The sequence below is a fragment of the Pyrus communis genome, chromosome 16 (genome assembly GCF_041283825.1).
Source record: "Pyrus communis isolate YQ-2024b chromosome 16, ASM4128382v1, whole genome shotgun sequence".
Lineage (NCBI taxonomy): Eukaryota > Viridiplantae > Streptophyta > Magnoliopsida > Rosales > Rosaceae > Pyrus > Pyrus communis.
Genome location: NC_142580.1, coordinates 25845963 through 25858569, shown reverse-complemented (window position 1 = coordinate 25858569; position 12607 = coordinate 25845963). Strand labels below are relative to the sequence as shown.

At 35.8% G+C, this 12607-nt stretch overlaps 1 protein-coding gene across 2 annotated transcripts; it reads right to left on the bottom strand.

Moving 5' to 3' along the window:
- Nucleotides 1-7546: 7546 nt before the first annotated feature.
- LOC137733029 (protein GLUTAMINE DUMPER 3-like) lies at nucleotides 7547-9277 on the bottom strand. Of its 2 annotated transcripts, none has more exons than XM_068472254.2 (3): nucleotides 8611-9277; nucleotides 8068-8196; nucleotides 7547-7829 (listed from the first exon to the last, which is right to left on the bottom strand). In XM_068472254.2, exons 1-2 carry the CDS (start codon nucleotides 9133-9135, stop codon nucleotides 8116-8118), a joined length of 606 nt encoding a protein of 201 aa, XP_068328355.1. In that variant the 5' UTR covers nucleotides 9136-9277; the 3' UTR covers nucleotides 7547-7829; nucleotides 8068-8115. The 2 variants fall into 2 exon arrangements, with proteins under 2 accessions (XP_068328355.1, XP_088543414.1); XM_088687288.1 differs by having other exon boundaries at nucleotides 8068-8172; nucleotides 8611-9276.
- Between the last annotated feature and the right edge of the window lie 3330 nt (nucleotides 9278-12607).

Sequence of the window (12607 nt, the reverse complement as noted above, 5' to 3'; positions counted from 1 at the left end):
CACCTTTGGGTGAGGAACGTTTGTTGCAAAAACTTAATCCATGCATAGCCATTTAGTTATTTGTTAAAAATATTTCAAAACTCAGGTCTTTAGACAAGAACCAAAACTATAATTAACCAACCACCAAAAACTATGCCCTAATCCATTAATCGAACCATTCATACATTGTCTTCTTTAGAAGTTCTTATATGCATGTTATGATTAAATGAACTACAAAATTCCCATGCTTCTGATTTCTCAATTTAACATTTCAATATGAACCCATTTTGATGTGGTTCATACGATCAATTATGCTAAGAAAACAAATCCATACACGATCCTCATTTATTCTGCAATCACTGAAGAACACTGTGAAGTATAAACATTTATATTTAGTCTCAAACTAAGACTACGATATACAAATAAAATATTAGTTCAAAGTGATTGAATCAGTATATATATGCATATACATACTTGAAGAAGCCATGAAGAATAGTATGAATGCACTGAAGAGAATACTAACAAAAGATCTTCTACTCACACAACCCTTATGTCTAATACTAGTGATAGTCTAGTGATTGGTGAGCAGGGATGTTTGTATTTATAGAGTATATTCCTAACGTGATCCCAGCTATCATGTGATCAGTTAATACCCATTATCTTGCACGTTCGAATGAGGTTATGTATAACGTTCTTATAATCCCTTAATTCTAGGAGATCGGTTGTTGACATGGCCATGACTCCTAATTGGTTTAAACCCACATTTAGGTATCCTTATCATGATACGTGTAAGTTCAAAACCTAACAATCCATCTCTGCAATTTGTGAAGAAGAGCTTAGGGATGTGCTTTGTTATGAACTCTGGGTTCTATATTTCTTTTATTTTTTCTATGTGTAACTAAGTTATTTTCTAAGGTTTATGATGAAGTTATGACATGAATATTTGTGAAGTACTTTTTTAATTGTTATCCAATTATATGCCATGTTATATTCTTAATCTTTCTGGGTATTTTATTCTAGCTTTGGATTTCTAATGATTGATCACCTTTACGAATTTTGCGTCTAGATAGTTAGATGAATCTATGAGGATGACCAATCAGTTAGGTTTATTGGAATTAAGATTAAGAAGAGTAGATAAACTAGCGAGGATGGCCAATATCAAGCTAGTCCTACTTGGTTGACATGATTCTTCTACGATTAATGGGTTTTTATGTGTTTAATTGTATTCCTAACCAATAGAATATAATTATCGTATAGAGATACAAGAGTTGATGTCTGACCACGGATTAATTCATACCTTAGAAATAACAACCTTTAACATTGACATGGTAATTGGATAGTAGTTGGCTCTAGGAAAAGTAAATAGGATTGTTATTGGTGAATTCATAACCTTAGGTTTTCTTGTGTCGCGTGTTTATTTTAATTAATTGTCTTCTCCTTTTCTTGTTAATTTTAGTCTTGATCAATTACTCAATTATTCAATTCAATTTATCCTTTGTTTGTTTAATAAAGTCTAGCGTGATTAATCGATTAAATTGGTGTTAAGGCAATCCTTGTGGGATCAGCCTTGTATTTGCATATATTATTACAATTGATTAGTGCGCGTGCCAGTTTAATTTGGTTTAAATTAGTCTATTACTTAAGTTAGTTTAAATATACATCAAGTAGCACCTTACTCGATAGTAGGTTTTAAATTTTTAAGCCATGGAAAACCTTTTGCCCCAGACTTGTCATAATGCATTGAACGGATCAAGGATGAGAAGTGTCAAATTATACTTGGAACGGCCTCTTGATTTTAATGTCAGTCTGACATGTTTAGGTTGTCTTGTTTGTTGATTCCCTTTGTTCTTTCACCTTGCCCCCTTTCTAGGTCAGAGGTTTTTAATAGTGCAACATGTAACCAGGAAGGGGTTTCCTTCTTAGTCCGAATTGTTGATTCATCCCTAGTGGATCTTAAACGAAAGTTTGTTAGGGACATGCTCTACATATGGGTCAGAAACATTTTTTGAATCCTTTTGGCAGACCCTATGCGTCGGGCTTGAGTGTTTCTGGTCGGACTATACTTACCTGGCTTGGCTAAGACACTTCTGCATATTGGAGACCAGTTGGAAAAAAATTCATCTTGAGGATTTCCTAGTTTGGATGCCTTATTTGGACCTGCTTAACACATGGTGTTGCAAAATGTACTTGGCTTAGTATGTTGGTCCAGGAGAGAATAAGTCATATTTAGGGTTGGAGTTCATAGCCACCATCGGATGATTTCCAGATCGCCCATTCGACTATTCCCTCGAATGGTGTAAAACCCAGGTTTGAATGTTATAACCCACATCGTTTTTGGTTGTATAATCCTTCCGGAGGCCGGGTGGTGCATTGAACTTCCAGGTCAGGGTGCAATGTGCTGTGCCCATGCTCGTAGCCTGCCAATCGTAACTGTGCTTATGATGGCTCATGCCTCTCAAGCTGTTAACCGTATAACATGGGATGAGCTTAACAGAGACTCCTCTAACTAATTTGAAGTTTTGAACTTTGCGATCCCGCAAAGTTTCAAAGCTTTTCATAATTATGGAATTTAGAATATTCCATGTACCACAAAGAATGGTGTAAGAATAACGAACGATGGCGTGCCAGGATACGAAAAGATCATTTCCTGCTTTGGGTCTTTTGTCATGGACATGCATTTAGTCATTTATATAATTAAATACATAGACGTACTTATCTCTTAGAGCGATACCATGGTTTTCAACCAAGGTTGTTCACCCGTCAAATGGGCCTTCAAGTTGGTTTCCTCATTCAGATTCATGAAAATTTTCATCTAACTATATATGCTATGCCCCCTATCCTTTTCCATTACGAGCTAGTAGTGGAGGAGGATAAGTGTGGAGTTGTCATGCAATACTTTGTAGATGACCTTCATTTTTAGCTTATTGAAGCGGACTTGAATTGGTTAGAACCCTTAGGTTAACTTATAACTTGATCATGACTTTGTGCATCTTGAACTAACTACTAACTTGATCATGATTTGTGCATCTTGAGCTCATATGTCATTTGATATGAGTTCGGAGGATGAACATAAAGAATCCCACAGAAAATTCCAGCCTGCTCTACGAATGGTAAATGGTAACAATGTCTTCCATGTAACTCGGAGTTGAGTTCTGCAAAATTCTAAAGAAAGCTAACTTCCTTATATTTACGATGATGTATGTCAAGAAACCCAGTTTGCTTCGAGCAGATACAATTTAATCTGGGAAGTTGGAGGTTTTACCGCGATGCACTACTTTTGCTGACTTGCTGTTCAGCTGCCTTGCATGCCAGATTTGATACCGTTCTATCTTCTCAAAAATTATGGAAAAATACTAACAATTTATTTCCACTTCTTATCTTTTCGTGCATATATGGCATGTCACTGGGAAAAAAAAATCGACAAGGCCTTGAAATCTTCGTTTCCTCACAGCAGTGTAGTTCTAGCAGGAATGCAGCTTTAACTGTCTTCATATGTAAAACTAGAAAGATTTTCTTAGTAGAAAACTTTAAGATTTTTACACAGTGATCTTGGGTGTCTTAGCTTTTGTCTTTAAATGACCTTGTGTCAAAATTCATTTGGAAGCTAGTTTGTCATCGAAAAATCGTTCAAGTGCGTATAATGGATTTTTGGCATGATTACATTGCCTCTAGACCTTTGCGCGAGCACTTGCCCTCGGTTAGAGTTTTGATGGACTCGAACTAAGCTAGACAAGAGATATATGAGTCAAACATATGATGAGGTGTTTGTCACCATGAAACTAAACCTGCCTTTGCTTCCTATCTTAAATGTGCTTCTCCCTAATTCCTTGGGTTACCATCATTTGGAATCACGAATTGCGTTGTGAACAAAAATATGCTAATAATTAAATTAATAATAGCTCAAACCAAAAACCCTAAGCGGTGGTGGTTAAATAATAATAGCGGTAAAGAAACAAGACTCTTCATTTTTTGTAGTTCTTTGTGCTATAGCATGATCACTATGATGTGTTGTAGAACCATTATATTTCATTTTGGGTTTCGAACTCTGATGGAACTTGACACTAGTTTTGGAATTGAACTTTTACGCCTTTTCTGGGGGTGACTTACCTCCCATTGTACATCTTCTCGTGTTGAGATCATGCCATATTCGTCAAAAAGGTTGTGTCGTTGTCGGAATTACTGGCCCCACCAAAATAGTGTTGGACTAAGTTAGTACAATGTCACAGGATCTGAAAGGATGAAAAGATGTTCAATTAGCATATATCCTCTTTGCAAAATAATAACGAATAGTCAGGTCAGGCTCTTTGTTTCATGATAAAGCAATTTAAATTTTTTGAAGTAATAAGATATTAGAAACCCTCCTTGTTTTTGTTGTCGCTCTTGGATAAATATTTTTTTTTTCATCAAATCAACTCCAATTTGGTCCCAAAAGGTTTATTTTTAAATCTTATGACGTTCTCAACATATCCTCAGAAGGAACCTTCCTCGAAATAGGCCATTTTGACCTTCAAAATACCCAAAACATCCATAAATGTCAATTTTGGAAAGTTGCGCTAGGCCTTCTTTTCTTTGCCATGGTGAAACCACTTGGAATTAAATTCTTGAATTTGGACACAATTATCTTGAAAGACTCGCAAATGCACTCAATTGAAATTACTCCAAAATTCCTTTGTTTGATCACTTTTTACCCAAAATAGATTCACATGTCAGTAAAATGATTTGGATGGGGGAATATGAATTAACTCTCAATGAAATCACCAATTGTTAGAACCGAATTCGTGCAAATCCGCAAACGGAGGCGAAATCTAGTCGGACTTGCCCATGATCTCCAATGAGGAGAAAATAGGGTTGATTAGGTGGTGTGGTTGAATTCGGCAATGACTGCTTACATATCCCTGGGAAGGAAAATCAAACTATGTGTGTAGTTTAAAGGAAGAATGGTGTGAACTATCATTGTCGAATAGCCTATGGCAGGGCGTTGAGAGATGAGTTCTCCATGGACATGTCTACACATAGACGGTGGCGTGATGGTCTTTGCCAGGCACAGAGAGAATATGTATGTTGTAGAGAATATCAGACTTAGAGAGAAGTAGACGTGATGTCCTGATGATTTCAATTTAATCTTAGTTATAACATATTGGTTATTTTGTGTGAATTTTGATACTTTTCTTTATAATTTCAATATAGGATATTCAAATTCCTCCAGAGCAAAAACTGATCAAATGGATGAAATTTCTATGAGTCCTTTAGCTTGATCATGTCGTAGTTTCAAATTTTTCTACCAAGTGGTTATTTTTTGGTGATTAAATAAAGGACTAGCGCACGGTGCTGGAAAAGTAACGTTTTTGGGCTTAATTGTGATTTTTGGAGTTCAAGATGGCCTCTTTTGGGTTTGGGCCCTTATGGAGAAGTGTTTAGAATATTTCAAGCTTTAAATGCAGCAATCTTGGGCCGGCTTTGGAAGATATTTGGGTCCAAAAAGTGGATGATCAAATTATGGGCGGATTTCCTTATCACTTTACGATTACGTTTCCTAGTTTATTTAAATTTACTTCATTTTCTTAGTTTTATTCTAAGACCTTTTGTAGGAAAGATTTATAATTGAGTAGCATAAAAAAGCCATAGTGGCCAACCCTATTCTTTTTATGTATGCAATTTTGGAGAGAAGAGTTCGGGTTTCTTGGAACTTTTCAGACTTTTACATTCAAGGTGTTTTCATTCTTTTTTCCATTCAATAAAAATCCTTTTTACTTTTATTATGAGTATGTGTAACTAATTTCCTTTTACTAGGGCGAGCCACAAGCCTTAGCATGAATATGTAGTCTTTATTTAATTGCTTATGATATTATACATACATACCTTGAATTATTAATCGTTGTGCTTAAACCGTCAATTGGCTTAATGCTTAGCTACCAATATTTAAATAAGTAATTAGATGCAGTTTCTGTTGGAATGTCAACTTGAAATTGAGGAATGCATCGCGTGGTTAATAATTGTAATTTCACCTAGGGCGAATGCCACGTCTTAGGGGTTGCATGGTTTTTCAAAGGGTTTTTAGAAAGCATAATGAGTCATGCATGTTTATAATTGATATGAATGCGACAGACGGATTGCATATTTGATATATGTTCTAACTTGACTGCCAGAAGTAGAATATGCACTAGGAAAACTTAACCTTTCAAGATGGATGTGTAATTTATAAGTAATTAGTAAAATTACATAGGATTGTTAAGATGACGGCGGAAGCCTAGTGCTTTCATAACTTGTTTTTAACCATTTTGGCGCAAGTGATAAAAATCCTATCATGTCCCCCTAATAAATACCTAGGCTAGTGTAGAGGGATCTTGAGAGTTCTTGTAGGGAAAGAAATCTTCATCAAATTGGGAGACTATCTAGGAGGAAATCTAGGATAAGATACCCAATCTTCCTAAAATCATGATTGTATCACCTAATCCCCAAGATATTCTAATTTGACCTTAATTAGGTTTTCTTACTTGGTAGACAAGTAATATCTTTAATGAAGATAACGCAACATGTATCAAACAATTTAAGAAGGGCTACATCAAAGGAGACAACACCAAGCACATTAACAACAAGAGTATCAGAAGATTGAAGTCAAGCAAATCCGTTCACAGGACAACCTGGTGGACCTCTTCTCCAAATCACTGCCGAGGATGATGTTTCAGAAGCTTGTTGACGAATAGGTATGTGTAAACTTTCTGAGTTGTAACATTGTTAGTTCTCTTTGGAATTATGCCAAACTCAGCGGGAGTATCCCAAAGTATAATCTCTTGATCTTAATGTACTCTTTTTTCTACGATTAGAAGCATTTTTCCCTTTGGGTGTTTGCTACCTGATGAGGTTTTGACGAGGCACCCATCCTGGGTTGGTCACAACCTTGATATATGTCACATAGACGTTCCATTTGATTTTGCACTTTCTTACGCACTTTTCCTTAGATTATGGGTTTTTGTCCCTCCTCGGGTTTTTCCATAGCCATTGGGTTTTTGTGAGAATTAGTTCCATATGCAAGTTCCTTTGTCTGAGACTAGGTGTTCCCAGAATCAATTCCGATGAGTCGACTTCCTCAACTCTACCTGATGACGAATCTATTTAAGTATTTACACACTTAAAGGGGAATGTCATAGATATTATAGTAAAGGGATTTCCTAAATGCTAAATAGATTTGATTACTAGTTCTTCTTTCCTTACTAGGATTGTATTTCCTTGAATGACAAGGATTCTTCTCCTCCTTATTACTATAAATAAAAGTACTGTGTAAGGACATAACACACCTCAGAATATCACATATTTCTCCACTCTCTCTCCCTTACCCCTCCAACTTTTGTTAGATAAATTGGCCACAACAACATTTCACTCAGGTGACTTGAAAGCATAGCCTAAAAAGTTGGGGAGAAGAAGGTGGACAACTTTCACTCACAACAACTTCCTTTTTGTGGGTCATTTTGAAAGTTGAGTTTTGCTTTACAGTCTTTATTTCAAGAAAAGTTTAGCGGACTACTATTTGACGCGTAAATGCATATATGATCAGTATTTCCAATCATGGTTGATTGCCAATATCATTTTCGATATTCATATAAACAATATCCACTACACAACTTCGGTGTCACCACCCAAATGTTGCATATTTGCCAAATACTAAAATGTGCAACTATATAATTGTACACTTATAACTTTGAAGGATTAATGGCATTTAATTTCACCATTACTTTTATTCTCTAAATAATAGCGATTGGACGTGCCGCTCCATATTTTGGTCACATTGAAAAGCAAAACTTGTTCCACCTCTGATTTTCCGTCCCTACTATTCAATATTTTGGTAGTGGTACCTTCAAACACAAACACAAAGAAGCTGAACTAATGCGCATTGCACTGAATTCCACTCACCAACACTGTAATGTGTATATATTAATAATACTTAAAGAGAATAAATTATCCTAAATCCTAAAACTATTCGCACATGTAGAGCGACACATGAAAAGAAAAACTTTCTCCGCTTATATAATAATGTATAGCTTACTACTCTGTGTTTCCAAGACATCAAAATCTCTCCTTAAAGAGACCTACCTACACGTGCCCTTCTCCACCGTTTCAGCCCACCACGTAGCCCTTGATTCACCTTCTTCTCTGCACCCAATACAAAGTTCCAGACGCATCCATCTCCATCTTCTTCTTTTCCTCATATATAAATGGTTTCTGGGTTTGTCAAAATCACCCTCAAAATGTATGTACAACTAATATATAATTAACCAACACCGAAACCTTATAATAACAATTTTAAACAAAAAAATACAATGAAAAAGTAATGTCATTCCCACTCTTTAATTTGTGGTGTTGCATTAGTTTTATGTGTGAGTTATTTAATTAAGAAATAAAATATTAAATTTGGAGTGGAGGCTAACAAATTAAGGGCATAAATAGCAGAAGGCAAAACTGTAAGGAGAATAGGGAATTCTTCCATTTTCATCTCAATTTAATTTACATCTCCCGTGAAAAAGGAAAGACAAAAAAAAAAACCCACACCTTCAGTCTCAACCAAATCAACCCCATCCAGAAATTTAATTAATTACAAAAGTCACAAGTAATTAAGTTAATTACTTAATTACTTACTCTCTGATCCGAGTAATCTGAGGCCTCCTGGGCACTCTCCCTGTTTTCATCAGTAACTTGTACCTGATGCGGATCACTTCCATCACTATTTCCTTGCTTGTTGTCAGCAGTCGTCTTACTCACGTCCACCCACGTTTCAGTCTTTTGGCTACAGCTACAAGTGTTGTTAGTATTGTCGCCAAAAGATGAAGACCTACTCGACATGGGTGTGGCCAAGAAAGTTGGCTTAGCGTCTCCGGCCATGATCACCAAGATTTTCTCTTCGAATACCGGCGGTACTTTCTGGGCGGACTCGTCGCCTTCTCCGGCTTCCAGGTCCCGCTCTGATCCGTTTTCGTGGTTTTCGAGGTAGCCGGAGAGCCTCCAGTAGGAGCATGCTAAGATCAGAAGCGCAAACGCAATTAAACCCAACATGGCTGCCAGCCCACCGAACAAGTAGGGCACCGGGGAATGCCACGGCGACCTCTGTGCCGTCGTCATCTCCGGTGCTCTGGCTGTCACGTTAAAAGGCTCTCTCCCTGCCATTTTAATTGAATCAAATGTGCGTGTTTTGAACTTTTGATGACGTTATTTTTTCAGCTAACAAAATGTTTGCAAGAGAAGCAAATCAAGCAAAAGATAGAACCGATAAGAGATATTTGAGGGTGTTGTGGGTTGAGAAGTAGAGATGGGGGTGGGTGTTATATATAGACAGAGCTAGGGTGGTCTAATCTGTGGGAGTTAAGCATTTTTATTTTGTTTTTGTTTCGAGATTAATGTCGTCATTTTGCATGAGGAAAGGGTGGGGCAAAACTGGGTCCCTCTTTGTTCCTTGTTGGAATACTTCACCCATCCATGAGCACACTAAAAACGCACTCAGGGTTAGATTTGGTATTTAGATAAGTTTTCAGTAGAGAATGTAATCATGGAACGTTTGGCAACAAAGAAAACGAAAATAAAACAAATGAAAAGTTATCTATTTTGATATCTGTGCGCTGTGTGTTAACGGATATGGAACAAATTAACATACATGTTATCCTACCGTACAATTATGGTACGTCACGCTGATTAATCATAACCAATACACTTTATGTATAGAGTAGTTTTGCCGATCACAATCGTGGTGTGAGCCTGGATGACTATCAATTATTAATACAAATGAACAGTGTTGAGAATTCACATATACGATTGACATTAGTCTTTTTTGGTATTAGTCCTTGTATCTTTCGCCTGAGAAATGGACAAAAGGATCAGGAGTTACATTTGTACAGTAAAGTTTGCAGGCGTTTTGTAACTTGGTTGATGGGAAGGGAGGGTGTATATTGTTGTGAGTGTGTAACGCATTGAAGAATACAGTAGATGGAACATTATATTGGTATAGAATAGCTAGGATAATATCATATAAGAAAACGCTTTCATTCCATCATTGGCTTTGTCATAACTGATCATTCAACTTTGTTGACAAGATGATGCATGCGATCATATGTTTTAGGAATGTTTTTTTCAGTTGTAATGAGCTGGGAATAAGGAGGACCCTACAGATTAAGTACAACAACATATAATTCATCCAATATCTAACTTCCTCAACTTGTCTTCATACATACATACATACGTACATATATATATATATATATGTACATATATATATATATATATCCTCTATTAGTTTGTTAATTTTATAGTTAAACTAAGCCATATAAAGAAATCCTTAACAGGATAGTTAAACGAAAAATATATTTGCATACTAAGCAAGCGGCAGATTTTGTTGGTAATAAGTATTCCTTTTTAACTTATTGCGTCATGAGTTCAAAGTATCTTCGTAATTTTCTTAAAATATTGTTCAAAATTCTTTCAAAATATGTCCTCCATTCTAAATATCCAACCCATAACTCCAAACATCACTATAATTCTTTTGGATACAAACACAATCTCGATACTCCAAACAATACATAATCACACAATTGGGACATAAATTGCACTAAATAAAATCATTTCGATGTACAGCCTAACCAACCAATATTTTTCTAGAATTGAATTCTTCAGAAATCATGGAAGTTGATATTTTAATAAGTGCATGGTAGGACCACAGCAAGACATCATAGACCGTCGATAAATACATAGAGGGTTGGAGTATTAGTAGCAAGAAAAGGAAGAGCTTTAGCAATGGGGGCATGCACAAAAGCAGTAGTTCTGAAAAAGAACTGCTTTTCTAATGGCTAATAATTGTGATAAACAGGGAAACGGTTTTTGGCCGATGCATGTAGTGTTACTGCTTTAAGTTGATTCCAGTGTTTGCTCACACGCAATTGGCACTTGCCCCACTTCTTTTTTCTGTCTTATTTTTTTTTATTTTTTTTCTGGCTTTGTTCAGTTTTCCGCAGCCCCTATACTTTTAAGTTAAAGATTTAGAAAATGACAATTCTTTTTCTTATTTCCGTGTCATTTGTATATTCTTTTGGGTTCACTTCAATAATGTTTATATATAAAAAGATGCATATATAAAAAGATGACACAAGTATGTAATTTAGCATTTTTTTTAATGAAATTGAGAAAGATTCAGTGAGATTAGCTGTTTAGTAATGGTCGCGTGCAAGACACATACTCTCCTCTAAAAGATACAAGTGAAGGATGAAGTCAAAACCTGCAAAAAAGATAAAAATCAACGGCAACGATAATATGGGAAAAATGAAATATCACGAGCATGGGCAGAGCCTACAAATGCCGGAACTATAGACCACCATTTATAAGCATAGTTTTATGCCGCAAATGAAGGTAAAGTATATGCAACCTGGTCATTTCCTTCTCGATAAATATGTGTGCAAATAAATCATATATGACGAAGTCGCCATAAATAATTCTTCCATTATATCATAAGAAACCAAGATACCATAAAAAACTTGATTTCCTTCTCGATAAATATGTAGTATATATATGTAAGATGTTTGCTGAGTTTTTTTTATCCAAACTTTGAGTTGCATGCCTTTTGAGTTATATCCTACTTAATTGCTCATGCACATAATATACATATACATATATGGTGAATATCATCAGTGTGACTCAACTGGTTTGGTGGACAAGTATAAACAACTAAATTAATTAATAGACAAAGGAGAGGGTGGAGTCTGGGACCCAACAAGAAAATGATCAGTAGTACTACATTATTTTCCCACTATATTATGTTTTCCCTGCTAGTGGCAAGTCTTTTTGTTTGCAACTAGGCATTGGATTAGTGCTAGAAGAAGCCAATGGCGTGCAACAGCAACCTATATACACCAGCACATAAACACTACCTTTATCCTTTGTCGAATCTAAGAAATTTTAGCATACAACAGTGGATGAATACTCGTAATTGGGGACATTCTTAATGGGGTCTCACTTAACAAGAAATTGTTTTGTAGAACTATCGTATGGTTTTATTAGTTGACGTGTTATAATATGAGCAGACAATATTATTTGACATATCTAACTCATAGATTAATGAAAACAAATTCTTACGCACCATTCATTATGAATGGAGAACAAAATTGATATGTTACAAACATAAATCATATTAATTAATAAATAAATAAAATACATCCATGTATTTACAACATTTCAATAAAAATAATAACAACATCTGACAGTATGGAATAGAAAATTACTCCCAATCGGCAATGTTTGGAGGGGTCGCACCTCTTGCCCTTCCTTCGTCACCCTCCACCACCCAACGTACACGTCAAGGACAATTGGATATCCCTCCCAAAGCGATACATCCCACTTTATTCAGTCTTTCGATATTATTATTGCATTTCTTAGTCTCTTCTCTTCCATTAGGATTAAATCTTATCTTATTGCTTGTTTATGTTAATAAAGGGGCCAGGGTTAATATAAAATAATTGGGACGAACAAATCCGAACCAAATCCCACTCCGGAAGAATTGATGATATCATTAGTATATATGTTGGGGTTGGACCATACCAACTTTTATTTAATGATGTTATAACATTAGAGTATACTAAACCTACGTATCTCTCTCTAT

Excerpts from the sequence above, each read along its gene's own strand:
- LOC137733029 (XM_068472254.2), bottom strand. The coding sequence starts at position 9,135 with ATGGCAGGGAGAGAGCCTTTTAACGTGACAGCCAGAGCACCGGAGATG. Across the intron at positions 8,197-8,610 it reads CAGATTACTCGGATCAGAGA|AAACCATTTATATATGAGGA; the intron begins GTAAGTAATTAA and ends TGACAAACCCAG.